Source organism: Coregonus clupeaformis, chromosome 20, assembly GCF_020615455.1.
Source record: "Coregonus clupeaformis isolate EN_2021a chromosome 20, ASM2061545v1, whole genome shotgun sequence".
NCBI classification, from domain to species: domain Eukaryota; kingdom Metazoa; phylum Chordata; class Actinopteri; order Salmoniformes; family Salmonidae; genus Coregonus; species Coregonus clupeaformis.
Genome location: NC_059211.1, coordinates 3834171 through 3853932, shown reverse-complemented (window position 1 = coordinate 3853932; position 19762 = coordinate 3834171). Strand labels below are relative to the sequence as shown.

General features: G+C 43.4%; 1 protein-coding gene across 1 annotated transcript; it reads left to right on the top strand.

Annotated features, from left to right (window-relative positions):
• The first annotated feature begins 6141 nt into the window (after positions 1–6141).
• Positions 6142–17544, top strand: LOC121533287 (B-cell receptor CD22-like). The gene is made up of 12 exons (XM_045205260.1): positions 6142–6375; positions 10477–10554; positions 10804–11148; positions 11352–11573; positions 11767–12036; positions 12279–12542; positions 12676–12936; positions 13070–13333; positions 13535–13625; positions 13741–13804; positions 13899–14134; positions 17400–17544. The coding sequence occupies exons 2-12, from the start codon at positions 10500–10502 to the stop codon at positions 17479–17481; spliced, it is 2154 nt and encodes a 717-aa protein (XP_045061195.1). The 5' UTR covers positions 6142–6375; positions 10477–10499; the 3' UTR covers positions 17482–17544.
• Positions 17545–19762: the final 2218 nt, after the last annotated feature.

Below are 19762 nucleotides of genomic sequence, written 5' to 3'. Positions count from 1 at the left end.
ACAAAGTGTCTCAGTGTAGGAGTGCTGATGTAGGATCAGGTCCCTAGTCAATATAATGATGACCTAAAAGGCAAAACTGATGCTAGATCAGCACTCCTGCTCTACTCCAAGACACTTTGTGAATACATCAATGTATCAGGTGTAGTTATTCACCATATAGAGTGAGTTGTTGTTGGGAGATGCAACAATGGCCTTGAGAACAGCAGGAAATGTGTTGGTGGTCTTTATCTGGTCTTTGGCAGGTATGGTCTCATTTATAATTTGATATGTTTATCAATCTACAGACATTTCTAAAAGGTTAAGAATCATAATTGTATTCTGATGTGTTCTGTTAGTCATCTCCACTTCACTTTATATAGTTATCTTTCACACTTTACAATGGCAACAAAGTGTGGACAAACCCTACTTTCAGTGTGAGCCAATAGGCTTCTTTTTGTGATGCTTGACACGCTGCAAGTCCCGCCTCTCCCATCTCCTCATTGGTTTTTAGGAACACATACCCATGTGTGTGATTTAACGATGAACTGCGGTGCACACTCCAGTCCAGTTGGTGGTGGTAATGCACCTTAAAGTTTGTTGCCATCCGCAATATAAAGTTAAAAGAAGAAGAAGAAGCCTGAAGGAGGAAAGATTACTAGAAACGAACTCGGTTTACCCTATTTTCTGTGGATTAATTGTCGGAGTAGAGGACCTTGTGCATTTCAGGTAAAATAACAACCCAATGTTTATATCCCAGGACAAATTAGCTAGCAACAGCAAGCTAGCTAGCTAAATTGCCATAAATGTTTAATGCTTTTCGACCTGTCCCCAAATTAATATAGTTGGTTCAGAGTTCGTTTTGATATTTCAACCTGCATGTCCTGGTCGCGTCTGGTGTGGGTGGACAAACTCAACATGCGCGCGATGGAGCACGCGGACGCACGTACTCTCCCGGTCTAGTCAGCATGTAAGTGTATGTTGTGTAGTAAACTGTTAGTAGCCCATGTACCTCACCATAATAATTTGGTCCCTTTCCTAACCTCATAATTGAGCCTACTGTTCTGACTTGATGGTGCACATGTAGCCTATAGCCTGTTTTAGAGAAATGTAATAATCAAATATTGTAAGAGCTTTCATTGTCTGCTTATATACCCCCTTTATTTATCCTACGGTTTTGACTTGGTGTACAGGGAGAACACTGTAAGAACGGCCCATGTTCTGAATTATGTCGCTGTACATTTCAAAAGTGCTGAACAAATAGTTATATGGACTTCGTCCATCCTAGCTTGCTCATTAATGTCTTAATCGAAATTACGGTTTTGTCTTATCCGCTCGTCGTTCCCTTATGCCATAGATTGTACATCTCAATAGTCAGTAGAAACCACATTTGTTTAAGTAAATCCGCGATATCAGCTATGTTAAAAAAAAGAAGGCGTAAATGAGACTGAATGAACGGTTTCGCTGCCAGACAAGGTTCTGCTGATAGCCAGGTGTAGCGGTGGTAAGGATTCACTCCATGGTGCTGAAAAGAAAGCTCTGCTGTTGGGACAGCTTTATGTAGGCCCTAACAGTTTGTGGGCACCGTTTTTCACCGTTATAGTGCAATGAATGTATTGTTTAGTATTGTGTTGTGTTGTGTAGTGGCTTTGTTGGCATGCATGAATTGTGGTTTTGTTTTGTTTGCCCCACCAAGATTTACATGCTAAAATCGCCACTGGATACCTGCAGCTTCTCTTCTGTCATTATATGCTGCCCTAGAAGACTAAATAAACCCTTGCTCAACAGAATAATGTAATAGACCGATAGAATGAATGCTTCAATATAGTTGAGCTCGGTAAAGTTTTCTCTGTCATCTTTCGGGAAGCAAAGACGTTTAGGGACTGGGGAGAAAATACATTAACGGAAAAAAAAGAAAAAGGGAAAGATATTCTGTGAAAAATGTCCAAATGACATCAGTTTGACCGGTTGTAAGGAAAAATAAAAGTGTGAAAACGGCACCTCTACAGATGGTATCTAACAGAGCATTGCATTATCTCAAGATGCAAAAATAAATAAATCATTTCTCCACTCCTGTTCCCAAGTCCAAATTTAGCCTACATTTGGTGTAGAATTTTACTGCAATAAATGCTTAGTTCTGCAAGAGTTATTATTAAGGCTATGTGAGAGGTTATAGACCTACAGTCAGTGTCTAGATTTCAGTTTCCATTCAACCCATCTAAACATCAGGCTACCGTTCCCTTGACATGCCATAAGCGAGAGATCATCAACTAGATTTAGCGAGGGCCGTTTTTTTTCCTTAAGTGGATGGTCGGGAGGCCGGAACATAATTACAAATAATTTTTAGGCTGCAAATTCACTGCAAGAAGCGCTAACAGATATAATGTTTGACTAAAACATAATAATTTCAAATCTTGCTTACATTTGTATACGATCATGTCATGTCTCTCTATTATGCTGGGGAATACTTAGGAACATATTTCTTAAATTAAAATCATTTGGAGCTGATTTCCTGGTGTTTCTTTGTCTTTTATGTCCAACAATGAATATTCCACACAAAAAAAACATATATTTATTTTTTTTGCTCAGAAAACTTGGGTGGCCAAATAAAACCACCCAAGGGCCGCCAGTTGGGGAAACCCTGCCATAGGCCTATTTGAAGTCCGACTTGTGACTGTCGAATTTGTATAGCACCTCACAATCCTCACAATCCTCACACATAACATAGCTAGCACTGCTATCGTCCTCTTTTACCAAATATTTTCCAAACATTACTTTTCTGACCCTCCCTTCTCTTTATTTTCAACTCTCCTTTCGCAACTTCTAAATACATCTAAATGTATTTTATATTTGAGATTCGTCAAATAGCCACCCTTTGCCTTGATGACAGCTTTGCACACTCTTGGCATTCTCTCAACCAGCTTCACCTGGAATGCTTTTCCAACAGTCTTGAAGGAGTTCCCACATATGCTGAGCACTTGTTGGCTGCTTTTCCTTCACTCTGCCGTCCGACTCATCCCAAACCATCTCAATTGGGTTGAGGTCGGGGGATTGTGGAGGCCAGGTCATCTGATGCAGCACTCCATCACTCTCCTTCTTGGTTAAATAGCCCTTACACAGCCAGGAGGTGTGTTGGGTCATTGTCCTGTTGAAAAACAAATTATAGTCCCACTAAGCCCAAACCAGATGAGATGGCGTATCACTGCAGAATGCTTTGGTAGGCATGCTGGTTAAGTGTGTCTTGAATTCTAAATAAATCACAGACAGTGTCACCAGCAAAGCACCCCCACACCATAACACCTCCTCCTCCATGCTTTACGGTGGGAACTACACATGTGGAGATCATCCGTTCACCCACACCGCGTCTCACAAAGACACAGCGGTTGGAACCAAAAATCTCAAATTTGGACTCAAGACCAAAGGACACATTTCCACTGGTCTAATGTCCATTGCTTGTGTTTCTTGGCCCAAGCAGGTCTCTTCCTCTTATTGGTGTCCTTTAGTAGTGGTTTCTTTGCAGCAATTTAATCATGAAGGCCTGATTCACACAGTCCCCTCCGAACAGTTGATGTTGAGATGTGTCTGTTACTTGAACTCTGTGAAGCTTTTATTTGGGCTGCAATTTCTGAGGCTGGTAACTCCAATGAACTTATCCTCTGCAGCAGAGGTAACACTGGGTCTTCCATTCCTGTGCCGGTCCTCATGAGAGCCAGTTTCATCATAGCGCTTGATGGTTTTTGCGACTGCACTTGAAGAAACTTTCAAAGTTCTTGACATGTTCCGTATTGACTGACCTTCATGTCTTAAAGTAATGATGGACTGTCGTTTCTCTTTACTTATTTGAGCTGTTCTTGCCATAATATGGACTTGGTCTTTTACCAAGTAGGGCTATCTTCTGTATACCTTGTCACAACACAACTGATTGGCTCAAACGCATTAAGAAGGAAATAAATTCCACAAATTAACTTTTAAGAAGGCACACCTGTTAATTGAAAATCATTCCAGATGACTACCTCATGAAGCTGGTTGAGAAAATGCCAAGAGTGTGCAAAGCTGTCATCAAGGCAAAGGGTGGCTATTTGAAGAATCTCAAATATAAAATATATTTAGATTTGTTTAACACTTTTTTGGTTACTACATGATTCCATATGCGTTATTTCATAGTTTTGATGTCTTCACTATTATTCTGTAATGTAAAAAACTGTAAAAAATTAAGAAAAACCCTTGAATGAGTAGGTGAGTCCAAACTTAATTGGTACTGTATGTCCCCGAGGGCTCGGTTCAAGGCCCTCTCCTCTTCTCTCTATACACCAAGTCACTGGGCTCCATCATATCCTCACATGGTCTCTCCTATCATTACTATGCAGATGACACTCAACTACTTTTCTCCTTCCCCCCATCTGACACCCAGGTGTCGACATGCATCTCTGTGTGCCTGGCAGATATCTCAGCTTGGATGTCGGCCCACCACCTCAAGCTCAACCTCGACAAGATGGATCTGCTCTTCCTCCCAGGGAAGGCCTGCCCGCTCAAAGACCTCTCCATCACAGTTGACAATTCCTCTCTCTCTCTCCCTCCCCTGTAGGATCTTGGCATAGTATAGACAGGCTGCACTACCAGGCCCCACCACAGGGGACATAGTATAGACAGGCTGCACTACCAGACCCCACCACAGGGGACATAGTATAGACAGGCTGCACTACCAGACCCCACCACAGGGGACATAGTATAGACAGGCTGCACTACCAGACCCCACCACAGGGGACATAGTATTGACAGGCTGCACTACCTTTTAGGACTATGCAATTGGTTCCATTGTACTTTTGGGACTATGCTTTTGGTTCCATTGTACTTTTAGGACTATAGTATTGGTTCCATTGTACTTTTGGGACTATGCTATTGGTTCCATTGTATGTATTTGGACTCTGTCCGCATTTTGTCCTCCTGTCCAGGGGTGGAGCTGGAGAGCATCAGGCTGGTGATCAGGAACCCAGACCGCTGGATGCAGAGAACCCCTCCCTCTCCTCAGAAGACCAACCCTAGAGGCCTCAACACCTCCTCAGCCTCCCAGTACGCCTCCTCAGGGTAAGGACATCCGTCTGTCTGTCAAAACATCAACTATAATATAATAATAATAATATAATAATATATGCCACTTAGCAGATGCTTTTATCCAAAGCGACTTACAGTCATGCGTGCATAATTCTTTTTTGTGTATGGGTGGTCCCGGGGATCGAACCCACTACCTTGGCGTTACAAGCGCCGTGCTCTACCAGCTGAGCTATAAACATAAATAATGTTAATTATTTATGAGTTATTCTAAAGTGTTACCAATTAACTCATATCAACTTTTGAAATGTACAAAAGGACAGACAAATGACGGAAGGTGCACAGGCAGGCAGATGCTTGTGTTTTCATACTGTTTGTGTGTGTGTCTCTCTCTCTCCCTCCCAGGCCCAGGAGGATGGCTCCCATCAAAGGTGATGAGTGTTTCTTCTAGAGGATATAATTTTTTAGACCAGATGGAAGAGTGCCTCCTATATGGATTTATTTTAAGAAGGTCATACCAAGGATAATTTAGCTATTTGATTTTGAATTTTAAGAAACCTTATCTCTGAGAGATATAAGAAAGATCAGGATTTTGTAATTAGATTTTTACATGTATTTCAGCCCGTATTTTTGGCACTGAACAGTCTGCACACTGTATATACTTCCATATTTTTTTTCAACTGGTACCGGGACCTTCAGACGAGTCTTGTGAGGCCTGTGGGCTTCCTAGAGCAAAACAACCTACGTGTTTGTGAGTCTCACCTTTCCATATATTAGCCCAAACTGTTCGGATGCTACAGACAGAAGTTGGCAGATCGACTGTACCGAGTCCCAGGACGCTTGAGGGGGTCGTAGAGTAACATTTTGTGAGAAGACCGATTTTCGGGATGTATCATGGTCTGACAAACACAGCTCTAGCTCTGTCACCTTTCACTGCAGATGCAGAAGTGCGACATCGGCGGACGCGGTGGATTGAGACGCATCCAATGCAACACAACCAGATATCTCTAGCTTCAACTGACAGATTTGTATGGGGATTTTTCTATTATGCTAATTTAATTTCCGTTAACATGGTTCTGTATTAAAGAAAAGTGGAAATGGGGACATTTTGTACATTTTAGAAATGTAGGGCCCACTCTAATACAGTAACCTCCCTTCTCTGACATGCTGTTCTGGTCCTCATGCATGTTAATGACTTAAAGAGGAAGGAAAGGACAGTTCTGCATCAGCTACTTGTGCCCTGACTACTTTAAATATGTGTCAATAACGAAACTGACACTTACTAGCAGTTCCCACACACTGCCAGTAAGTTGACTCACTGTACAGGACCTCACCCCTTCGCTTCACTCTGTAAGTACACTTGACAATATTTTGAAATATAGTTTTGGTTATTTATTTTTAATCATTAGTCATATACTTGAGGGTAATGTATCATTTTACTTCTTGTTATGTTTTGAGCTGTGTTTTGGTTGTTACATCAGGGCCAGTATTCATAAAGTGTCTCAGTGTAGGAGTGTTGATCTACATAGGGATGAGATGATTAACCAGGGTAAAAAAAACATGCAAACAAATATTGTAACACTGCAGTGTGTGTGTGTGCGTGTGTGTGTGCGCCCATATGTGTGTGTGTGTGTGTGTGTGTGTGTGTGTGAGGGGGATTTGTACATTGCTAGACATAACCGCCTTGTTGACCTGATAGCCAGTGAGGTGAGACAAGTAGTCTCACCAACAGCACATATGCATAAACATTCTTGTGTAAGGGGAAGCTGGTTTGATGTTGATGATGATGTGTTTTCCTGTGTGCGAACTACGACAGATATTGTTGTAGTGGGGGGAGGCTAGGGGGAGGTGCTCATTTTCGAAGTGGGCTGCTCATTTGACGGCTACATGGAGCAGGCCTTTGCAGAGAAGCTGCCTCGGGTGGAGGTGCAAGCTGGTGACGCTGATATTTGTCAGTCTCGGCCACTCACACAGGCTTGCAGTGTGTGGCCTCCAGATTGCGGTCCTGACAAAAACTAGGGCAAAGCAATTGTCTAGGTAGTATGAAAAAAATATATAAAAAAAATAATGAATGCACTCACTAACTGTAAGTCGCTCTGGATAAGAGCGTCTGCTAAATGACTAAAATGTAAATGTAAATGTAGGTACTGCTCTGTTTCAGCTGTCGTGGGCAGCCTAGCTGTTTGGAGGAGGTGCTTTCTGTACCCTTGAGTGCCATGCATTCAGGGATCTTTGAAATGTTCAATTTGATTGGTGGATTCAAATAAAGTATTTAAAATGTGTGTGTGACACAGTGGATTCAGCTGAGGATCCTTTAGGACCAGACTGATAGGGAGTAGGGTTGACATCTATACCAAATCAAATCAAATCAAATTGTATTTGCCAACAGGTGTAGACCTTACAGTGAAATGCTTACTTACAAGCCCTTAACCAACAATGCAGTTTTAAGAAAACAAAAAAAGTAAAAAATAGATAAGTAAAAAATTAAAATAGCAAATAATTAAAGAGCAGCAGTAAAATAAAATAACAGAAGGGAGGATATATACAGGGGGTACCGGTACAGAGTCAATGTGCGGGGAAACCGGTTAGTCAAGGTAATTTAGGTAATATGTACATGTGGGTAGAGTTAATGTGACTATGCATAGATAATAAACAGAGTAGCAGCAGCGTAAAGGGGGGCAATGCAAATAGTCCGGGTAGCCATGATTAGATGTTCAGTAGTCTTATGTCTTGGGGGTAGAAGCTGTTAAGAACCCTTTTGGACCTAGACTTGGCGCTCCGGTACCGCTTGCCGTGCGGTAGCAGAGAGAACAGTCTATGACTAGGGTGGCTGGAGGCTTTGACAATTTTTAGGGCCTTCCTCTGACACCGCCTGGTATAGAGGTCCTGGATGGCAGGAAGCTTGGCCCCAGTGATGTACTGGGCCGTATGCACTACCCTCTGTAGTGCCTTGCGATCGGAGGCCGAGCAGTTGCCATACCAGGTGGTCAGGATGCTCTCGATGGTGCAGTTGTATAACCTTTTTGAGGATCTGAGTACCCATGCCAAATCTTTTCAGTCTCCTGAGGGGGAATAGGCTTTGTCGTGCCCTCTTCACGACTGTCTTGGTGTGTTTGGACCATGATCGTTTGTTGGTGATGTGGACACCAAGGAACTTGAAGCTCTCAACCTGTTCCACTACAGCCCTGTTGATGAGATTAGGGGCGTGCTCTGTCTTCTTTTTTTTCCTGTAGTCCACAATCATCTCCTTTGTCTTGATCCCGTTGAGGGAGAGGTTGTTTTCCTTGCACCACACGGCCAGGTCTCTGACCTCCTCCCTATAGGCTGTCTCATTGTTGTCGGTGATCAGGCCTACCACTGTTGTGTCATCATCAAACTTTATGATGGTGTTGGAGTCGTTCCTGGCCATGCAGACATGGGTGAACAGGGAGTACAGGAGGGGACTGAGCATGCACCCCTGAGGGGCCCCCGTGTTGAGGATCAGCGTGGAAAATGTGTTGTTACCTACCCTTACCACCTGGGGGCGGCCCGTCAGGAAGTCCAGGATCCAGTTGCAGAGGGAGTTGTTTAGTCCCAGGGTCCTTAGCTTAGTGATGAGCTTTAAGGGCACTATGGTGTTGAACGCTGAGCTGTAGTCAATGAATAGCATTCTCACGTAGATGTTCCTCTTGTCCAGGTGGGAAAGGGCAGTGTGGAGTGCAATAGAGATTGCATCATCTGTGGATCTGTTGGGGCGGTATGCAAATTGGAGTGGGTCTAGGGTTTCTGGGATCATGGTGTTGATGTGAGCCATGACCAGCCTTTCAAAGCACTTCATGGCTACAGATGTGAGTGTTACGGGTAGTCATTTAGGCAGGTTATCTTAGTGTTCTTGGGCACAGGGACTATGGTGGTCTGCTTGAAACATGTTGGTATTACAGACTCAGTCAGGGACATGTTGAAAATGTCAGTGAAGACACTTGCCAGTTGGTCAGCACATGCTCGGAGTACACGTCCTGGTAATTCGTCTGGCCCTGAGGCCTCGTGAATGTTGACCTGCTTAAAAGTCTTACTCACATTGGCTACGGAGAGCGTAGTCTGTAATAGTTTTCAAGCCCTGCCACATCCGACGAGCGTCGGAGCCGGTGTAGTACGATTCAATCTTAGTCCTGTATTGACTCTTTGCCTGTTTGATGGTTCGTCGGAGGGCATAGCAGGATTTCTTATAGGCGTCCGGGTTAGAGTCCCGCTCCTTGAAAGCGGCAGCTCTACCCTTTAGCTCAGTGCGGATGTTGCCTGTAATCCATGGCTTATGGTTGGGATATGTACTTACGCTCACTGTGGGGATGACGTCATCGATGCACTTATTGAGGAAGTCAGTGACTGATGTGGTGTACTCCTCAATGCTATCGGAAGAATCCCGGAACATCCTTAGTATTCGATTTTATGCACCAGCTATTGTTTACAAATATACACAGACCGCCACCCCATGTCTTACCGGAGTCAGCCGTTCTTTCCTGCCGATGTAGCGTATATCCCGCCAGCTGTATGTTATCCATGTCTTTGTTCAGCCACGACTCGTGAAACATAAGATATTACAGTTTTTAATGTCCCGTTGGTAGGATAATCTTGATCTTAGGTCGTCCAATTTATTTTCAAATGATTGAACATTGGCTAATAGGATTGATGGAAGAGGTCGTTTTTTCGCTCGCCGTCAGATCCTTACAAGGCACCCCGACCTACGTTCACGATATCTCCGTCTCTTTCTCATGCGAATGTTGAGGATTTTGGCCTTGCCGGGTGTCTGTAGAATATCCTTTGCGTCCGACTCGTTGAAGAGTCGTAATGTGTAGGATGTGTGTTTTAACTTTTCTACATCCATGACTACCAGCACTCTAGACTTCATGGGCCTTCACTACATATGCTATATGTGTGTGTGTGTGTGTTTGTGTGTGTGTGCATGTGCTTGTGAATCACTTGCTGTTTAGCCACAGCTTGGGGATAGGAGCTATCATTGAACCTGGTGGTCAGTCTTTAGGCTGCTGTACAGCTTGATGGACCGTAGAGGATTGAACATTTATCCTCCTATATTTGGGGTTCTGAGAATAAAACAGCTTCAGAACAATCAATGTGTTTACAGTACTACAGATCTGTTCAATAAGTAATTGTTGATGATGATGACTTTATTTTATCCATTAGGAAATTATTTTTTGCATCATACAACATGTAATCTTAAATAGACAGATGTAGACAGACATGCAACACGTCACACACATTACATACATAGTGCAATAGACTTACAGACAGACAGTATTCACACAGACAACTATATAGCACAATACAACACAACACAATATGAGCCTGGTTCATTTTCAGTAATGAGGCCCTGTACCCCATTTACAGTTTATACTTCAATGTATCAGGTGTAGTTATTCACCAGCTATAGAGTGAGTTGTTGTTTATGTTTCTAAGACTGCAGGGTGGGAGATGCAACAATGGCCTTGAGAACAGCAGGAAGTGTGTTGGTGGTCTTTCTCTGGTCTGTAGCAGGTATGGTCTCATTCTTATATTTTAGTTGCTCTGTTTAACAATCTACAGACATTTCTAAAAGGATAAGAATCATAATGTTATTCTGGTGTGTTCTGTTAGGAGTCTCCACTTCACTTAAATAGTTATCTTTCACACCTCACTGAGTGATGCTTATCTGTGGTTTCTATTCACACTCAACTTTACTGTCAGTGTGAGCTAATAGGCCTTGGCTTAATTCTGATACCATTGTGTTGTGTGACTGTGTTTCAGTGGTACTGGGGCAGAATGGCTGGAGTGTGACTTACACCACTCAGAGTATTTGTGCCTTGAAGGCGTCAACAGTGCAGCTGTCCTGCTCTTACATACATCCCAGAAGTTATACAGTCAAAACAACCTTCTGGTTCACTAAAATGTATGCTGTGGAGAATTATGTGAGTCTGAGTAATGACCCAGACTACAAAGGTCGTGTGACGTACCATAGAGATACGAATGGCAACACCCTGACAATCACAGACCTGAGAGAGAGTGACTCAGCTACGTACAAATTCAGATTTATAACATATCAGAACAGAGGGAAATATAGTGGCTATCCTGGAGTCACTCTGTCTGTCACAGGTACAGTTACATTCAATATAGCTAAACTGTTGAATTCCATTTAGTTCAGGAGAATTGTCTTGGTTTGTATTTATGAAATACAAATAATATGATACTATGTCTATATAGCAATTGTCATGTCTTTATTGATCTGTTTGAGAATGTATTGCATCATGTGATGACACTAGACAACAGGTGATTCAGGTTTATGTTGTCTATTCCAGATCTGCAGGTGAAGGTGACTCCTTATTCACAGACTGCAACATGGAAGACACTGACCTGTAGCACCACCAGTTGTCCTCTGACTGGTAACCCCACCTACACCTGGTACAAGAACGGACAGAAAGTAGAACAGGACTCTTCTGTCTTGTATGTCAACTTTAACACTGCAGACAGCTACTCCTGTACAGTAAAAGACCATGAGGGTCTCAGCTCTCCTGCAGTGTGTGAGTACAGTACAATAGTACAGTATTCTACTCAGCAAGTATCATGCACTCAGGCAAAAGAGACAGTTCTTACTTTATCAATCATTACAGAACAAAAAGCCTTTTTTTACACATTGTCTATATTACTTCAAATTATTATAATTATGAAAGTATTGTGACATTACCACTTTGGAACATTCATCTTTTACATCAGATAAACCAAAGAACACCTCAGTGTCAGTCAGTCCCTCTGGTGAAATAGTGGAGGGCAGTTCAGTGACTCTGACCTGCAGCAGTGATGCCAACCCACCTGTGCAGAGTTACACCTGGTGGTACAAGAAGAATGGAGGAGGCTACCAGAGTATGACAGGACCACAGCATGTCTTCAATCAAATCCAGTCATCAGACACTGGAGAGTACTACTGTGAGGTCCAGAATGAGATGGGGACAGACAGGTCTACGACCATCAACATGGATGTAAAGTGTGAGTAAAGTACAGCTCAGTGTTTGAATGCTAAGGTAGCAAAACAATTGTAATTAAATGAAGTATTCCTAAAGCACAGCATCTCCAAATGTGTATTTGTTAACGTTTTGTGTAAGTTATAGTTTTAGATAGTTCTCTGACTTAACAGATAATACATTTTTGACATGACATGTCATTTGTAAATATACTACTGTCATAAATATACTACTGTCCTAACCCTCTGACAAATTCTCCTTTACCAGATGGCCCAAAAAGCACCTCAATGTCAGTCAGTCCCTCTGGTGAAATAGTGGAGGGCAGTTCAGTGACTCTGACCTGCAGTAGTGATGCCAACCCACCTGTGGACAAATACACCTGGTACAAGAAGAATGGAACTTCACTGACAGGATCTGAAAAGACGTACAATTTCACAACCATCAGCTCTGAGGATAGTGGAGAATACTACTGTGAGGCTGACAATAAATATGGACGCCTCAACTCTTCTTATGTGTCTGTGGACGTTCAGTGTTAGTACACCTAACCTCATCTTTTGATCAGAGGATCACATTTGAATTAATATTTCAATCACACGTCTAAGTTTCACGATGCTCCTCATGTAAAACACTATTTAAAATACTGTTGTTACATATTGTTCACCAGATGGCCCAAAGAACACCTCAGTGTCAGTCAGTCCCTCTGGTGAAATAGTGGAGGGCAGTTCAGTGACTCTGACCTGCAGCAGTGATGCCAACCCACCTGTGGACAAATACACCTGGTACAAGAATGGAGCTTCACTGACAGGATCTGAAAAGACATACAATTTCACAACCATCAGCTCTGAGGATAGTGGAGAATACTACTGTGAGGCTGACAATAAATATGGACGTCTCAACTCTTCTTCTGTGTCTGTGGACGTTCAGTGTTAGTACACCTAACCTCATCTTTTGATCAGAGGATCACATTTGAATTAATATTTCAATCACAAGTCTAAGTTTCACGATGCTCCTCATGTAAAACACTATTTAAAATACTGTTGTTACATATTGTTCACCAGATGGCCCAAAGAACACCTCAGTGTCAGTCAGTCCCTCTGGTGAAATAGTGGAGGGCAGTTCAGTGATTCTGACCTGCAGCAGTGATGCCAACCCACCTGTGGACAAATACACCTGGTACTTTCAAAATAAGACTTTTCTAAATGCATTTGGAAAGATCTACAACATAAGTAACTTCAAGTCTAAGGACAATGGACATTACCACTGTAAGGCCTGGAATGGAAGAGGATCTAGGAACTCTACAGTTCTGATGATAATTTTACCAGGTGAAGTTTCATCTTCAATATTTCAATACAAAATTAAGTTAAGGGAATATTAATAATTATACTTTGGCTTATCATACTTTGTTTTTTAATGATATATACGTTGAGATGAGATCACTTAACAAATATTGTATTATTGTCCTGTACTAGGTTTATTTTCAGTTTATAACATGCAGTACTCGTATCATCCATATTTTAATTTAGGGAAACAAACCTCAGTTCTGACTGCAGCTGTAGGAATCATAGTTGTTGTTCTGGTTCTCATCCTCTGTCTCTCTGGCTTCATGTGGTTCAGGTGAGTGATCTTTAAATATTATTTCACTCAAACACTTTTTTATTAACTTAATTTGTTTATTGATTGATTGATTCATTATTTAAAGAATAAATTCATTAATTAATTTACAAAACAGGAAAAAGGCCTCCAAATCCACCTCTGACACAAGAGACAGAAGAGACACAGCAGACGATGGACAGGTGAGTGTGTTGGAATCAGAAGATGACTGATGACTGTGTATTGCTTTGTGGAACATTTCCACTCCTCATGTTGTCTGTCCTTCTTCCCAATCAGGGAGACTCTAGTCCAGTGTATGACAACATCTCAGGCATGATCATGACCCCTACTGCAGCACAGACAGCTGACACAGACTACCAGGATGATGTTCACTACGCCAGCGTCCACTTCTCTCACTCCAAAAACCAGGAAGTACCTCTGTACTCCACCGTCCAGCTGCCTCAACCACAGAAACAGGATCAAGATGTCCAGTACGCTGCTGTGAAATTCTACCGCCCCAGTTCTGCCACCCAGTGAGCAAATTCTGCCATTAAAATACAGTGGGGAAAAAAAGTATTTAGTCAGCCACCAATTGTGCAAGTTCTCCCACTTAAAAAGATGAGAGAGGCCTGTAATTTTCATCATAGGTACACGTCAACTATGACAGACAAAATGAGAAAAAAAATTCCACAAAATCACATTGTAGGATTTTTAATGAATTTATTTGCAAATTATGGTGGAAAATAAGTATTTGGTCAATAACAAAAAAGTTTCTCAATACTTTGTTATATACCCTTTGTTGGCAATGACACAGGTCAAACGTTTTCTGTAAGTCTTCACAAGGTTTTCACACACTGTTGCTGGTATTTTGGCCCATTCCTCCATGCAGATCTCCTCTAGAGCAGTGATGTTTTGGGGCTGTCGCTGGGGAACATGGACTATCAACTCCCTCCAAAGAATTTCTATGGGGTTGAGATCTGGAGACTGGCTAGGCCACTCCAGGACCTTGAAATGCTTCTTACGAAGCCACTCCTTCGTTGCCCGGGCGGTGTGTTTGGGATCATTGTCATGCTGAAAGACCCAGCCACGTTTCATCTTCAATGCCCTTGCACTCAAAATCTCACGATACATGGCCCCATTCATTCTTTCCTTTACACGGATTAGTCGTCCTGGTCCCTTTGCAGAAAAACAGCCCCAAAGCATGATGTTTCCACCCCCATGCTTCACAGTAGGTATGGTGTTCTTTGGATGCAACTCAGCATTCTTTGTCCTCCAAACACGACGAGTTGAGTTTTTACCAAAAAGTTCTATTTTGGTTTCATCTGACCATATGACATTCTCCCAATCCTCTTCTGGATCATCCAAATGCACTCTAGCATACTTCAGACGGGCCTGGACATGTACTGGCTTAAGCAGGGGGACACGTCTGGCACTGCAGGATTTGAGTCCCTGGCGGCGTAGTGTGTTACTGATGGTAGGCTTAGTTACTTTGGTCCCAGCTCTCTGCAGGTCATTCACTAGGTCCCCCCGTGTGGTTCTGGGATTTTTGCTCACCGTTCTTGTGATCATTTTGACCCCACGGGGTGAGATCTTGCGTGGAGCCCCAGATCGAGGGAGATTATCAGTGGTCTTGTATGTCTTCCATTTCCTAATAATTGCTCCCACAGTTGATTTCTTCAAACCAAGCTGCTTACCTATTGCAGATTCAGTCTTCCCAGCCTGGTGCAGGTCTACAATTTTGTTTCTGGTGTCTTTTCACAGCTCTTTGGTCTTGGCCATAGTGGAGTTTGGAGTGTGACTGTTTGAGGTTGTGGACAGGTGTCTTTTATACTGATAACAAGTTCAAACAGGTGCCATTAATACAGGTAACGAGTGGAGGACAGGGGAGCCTCTTAAAGAAGAAGTTACAGGTCTGTGAGAGCCAGAAATCTTGCTTGTTTGTAGGTGACCAAATACTTATTTTCCACCATAATTTGCAAATAAATTCATTAAAAATCCTACAATGTGATTTTCTGGATTTTTTTCCTCAATTTGTCTGTCATAGTTGATGTGTACCTATGTAGAAAATTACAGGCCTCTCTCATCTTTTTAAGTGGGAGAACTTGCACAATTGGTGGCTGACTAAATACTTTTTCCCCCACTGTTACATGGAGCCAATACTAGAACATTGGAAACACACAGCATTAAGGGATAAGTTTGCTTGTTTCCAACCAAATCTGGATGTCCAGGGGGTTGGAAAGTTGAATCTCATTTACTGCATTTCTATACAATTTAAAAACTTTAAAATGCTATTTGGAAAACAGCAAAAACAAGCAAAAATGTCCCCAGCCGTTATCACCTTGGCTGCTGTAGGTTCATTCACCTCAGTCCATCTACAAACACATAGCCTGTTAGCTATACAGTTGTAATGTTATACCCCTGAAAGGGGGGAAATATTGGAAATGATTCACACTGACACGCAGCATCAGCGATGAAACAAAATCGTATGACATTTTTAGAACTTTGCATGTTGATAGCATTTTAATGTAGGCCTATGGCTATATGGGGAAGATAGGCCATGTGGAGATGTTCATATTGAAATATATATATATATATATATATATATATATATATATATATAATTATTTTTTTAATTCCTAAATTGTTTGATTAGATTAGCACAGATTATCTCAGGGGACCCCACATGGGGCCCCGACCCCAAGTTTGGGAACCACTGTAAAAACCTCTCTCTCTGCTTGCTTCCTCTCTCTCTCTGTCTCCTCTACTTCCACCTGCATGCATTGTAACCTGCCTCAGCCTCTCCACTGAGCACCACATCACTGTCTGTCTCAGTAGCCTACTCTCTCTGAAGGACTTAGTAGTGTATGGTTTGCTCCTGCTGAGGTAGGCTCCATTTAACGTTAGCTTCTTACTTCATCCTTCTAGCTGGCTAAGTAATACTAACCAGAGCCCTTCAACGTTACTGCAATAGAAGTCTCTGCCGGCAGCTATTCCCCGACCTGACTGACTGACATATCTATATTAGCCGTTTGAGAGAGTGGTGAATGTGCTGCTAAAAAGGCCAATCAGGACGCAGGAGAACATAATGAACAAACTGTTCACAAAGAGGAAAACCACTGTTCATGATTCCACTCATTCACAAAGAGGAAAACCACTGTTCATGATTCCACTCATTCACAAAGAGAAAAACCACTGTTCAGGATTCCACTCATTCACAAAGAGGCAGGCGTGATTAGTCAGATCAAGAAAATAAGCATTCTGAGCTTTGACCAACGCTGGAAGCAATATTTAGATGTTGATCCGTAATTCATTTTATTTACTGTGTACAGTATTTGTATTAGGCTATTATTATTATTTTCAAATTATAAAACATTTACGAGGTCCGAACCTCGGTGTCCTCATATGTAGTTACGGCTTTGTGCTCATTGTAGACAATGATGATGTCATCAATAATGCATATTGTGCATTAAGGTGAAATTTAACCGCTCCACTGCTGCCACCCGGTGAGCATATTCTGCATTGTCATTCATATGCTGCTGCTTATTGTAAGAGATGTCATCAATAAGCAAAACAGTTGACTCCTATTGATGACTAGTGATGTCATTTCCTTAAACCAGTAGAACAATAGACATCTCAAGACAATTACTATGACATGTCTATTATGAGGGAGTGATGTCTTGATGATTTTTAGGAACTTCTCACTGCGTTCCAAATTGCACACTGTTCCCTATTTAGTGCACTCCTTTTGACCTGAGCTGGGATGCGGATTTTGTTTAATTTCTGTTTCTCTTTCCTCAGACCCGCTGCAGCACAAGCAGCTGAGGAGGACTCCTCTGTTCTCTACAGTACAGTCAACAAACCCAGAGCCAAGAAGACCTGAACACAACAAACCCAGAACCAAGAAGACCTGAACACAACAAACCCAGAACCAAGAAGACCTGAACACAACAAACCAAGAAGACCTAAACACAACAAACCCAGAACCAAGAAGACCTGAACACAACAAACCCAGAACCAAGAAGACCTGAACACAACAAACCCAGAACCAAGAAGACCTGAACACAACAAACCAAGAAGACCTAAACACAACAAACCCAGAACCAAGAAGACCTGAACACAACAAACCCAGAACCAAGAAGACCTGAACACAACAAACCCAGAACCAAGAAGAACTGAACAAAAACCTTGTACTGTATATCTGGACCCATATATTCAAACTAAGTGATATACACTGAGTGTACAAAACATTAGGAACACCTTCCTAATATTGAATTGCACCCCCTTTTGCCCGCAGAACAGCCTCAATTCGACTCTACAAGGTGTCAAAAGCATTCCACAGGGATACTGGCCCATGTTGACTCCAATGCTTCCCACAAGTTGGCTGGTAGTGGATCTCTACTCCGACTAGCTTGTTCCATCTCATCCCACAGATGCTCAATTGGATTGAGATCTGGTGAGTGGGCAGGCCACTGCAGTAAGCTGAATTCACTGTAATGTTTGTGGAACCATTCCTGGACAATCCTAGCCTTGTGGCATGGGGCATTATCCTGCTGAAAAAATTTGCAGATGGATACACCGCTGCCATGAAGGAATGCACCTGATTGGAAATTATGTTCAGATATCCTGTGGCATTCAAACGTTGCTCCACTTTTATCAAGGGGCCCAATGTGTGCTATGAAAACACACCCCACACCATCACATCAACACCAGCCTGTAATGTTGTCATGCGGCATGATGGATGCATGTACTCATGTGGTTCTCTCCATACCCTAGTCCTCCCATCAGCATGAAACTGCAGGAGCCAGGATTCATCAAATCCAGCAGTGTTGCAGTTCTTGACACACTCAAACTGGTGCGCCTGGCACCTACTACCATACCCTGTTCAAATGAATATGTTGTCTTGCCCATTCACCCTCTGAATGGCACACATACACAATCCATGTCTCAATTGTCTCAAGGCTTAAAATCCTTCTTTAACCTGTCTCCTCCCCTTCATCTACACTGATTGAAGTGGATTTAACAGGGGACATCAATAAGGGATCATAGCTTTCACCTGGAATCACCTGGTCAGTCTGTCTGTTACAGGAGTGGGTCGCAGTTCCGGAGCGACCCACTAGGTGTCATCTTCCGACAACCATAGGCACCTCCTCACTCACAGTCGGGACTAATTATCCGCCTATTGGTGTCACCTGTGGCTGATTCACATGTGTATTTATGCCCTCACTTCCTTGTCAGCCTGTTTTTTGGAGACCTACAGTATGTGCTCCTCATTTGTTTTCGTGTATAGTCTGTTGTTTTGTATCCTGGCTCTTGGACCACCAGTAAAGATCCTTGTTTCACCATCCTTGCCTACTGCCTACTGTCTATCCTGCACCGCACCTGGGTCACACCTCACACCAACCTTTACAGAAAACGGAGCCAATATGGACCCAGCGGAGGCAGCACAGTATCATAGCGCATTGGCAGTGCAGGGAGCCATGCTGGATCAGCACGACCACAGCCTGCAGCAGATCATTGAGAATCTCTGCCAGCTGACGAACGCCGTGCAGAGCCAGTCTTGCCTGCGACATCGCGGGAACCACGCTCGCGACTGCTTCAGTGGGCGCACGCGTCCGACCTCACCAGCCAGCCGGGGTGCGCCAGGACGTTGGTGTTCCTGCGTAGGAGGTTCTGGTGGCCATCTGCTGAGGGGGATGCGCGCGCCTTCGTGTCTGCTTGCCCGGTGTGTGCACGCACGAAGAGCTCACGTCAGCCCGCGGCAGGGCTGCTCCGACCCCTGACTATACCCAAGCGCCCCCTATTCCCCGAGCAAGAGAAGGAGGCGGCGGTCCCGTCGGGCCATTCAGAGTGGTCCGGCGAGTCAACCCAGTGACCTACCGCCTGCAACTTCCCCCCACCATGCGGGTGCATCCCACGTTCCATGTGTCCCTCCTCTAGCCCGTCGCCACCTGTCCCCTGGCTCCCCCTCTTCGTCCTGTTCCCCCACTGCGCCTCATCGGAGGGCAGCCGGCTTTTACGGTGGACAGGATACTGAACTGCCGGCGGGCGGGGAGGGGTCTCCTATTTCTGGTGGACTGGGAGGGTTATGGGCCGGTGGAGCGGTCCGGGGTGCCCAGGAGGGACATTCTGGACCCAGGGCTGATACAGCATTTTGTCACCTC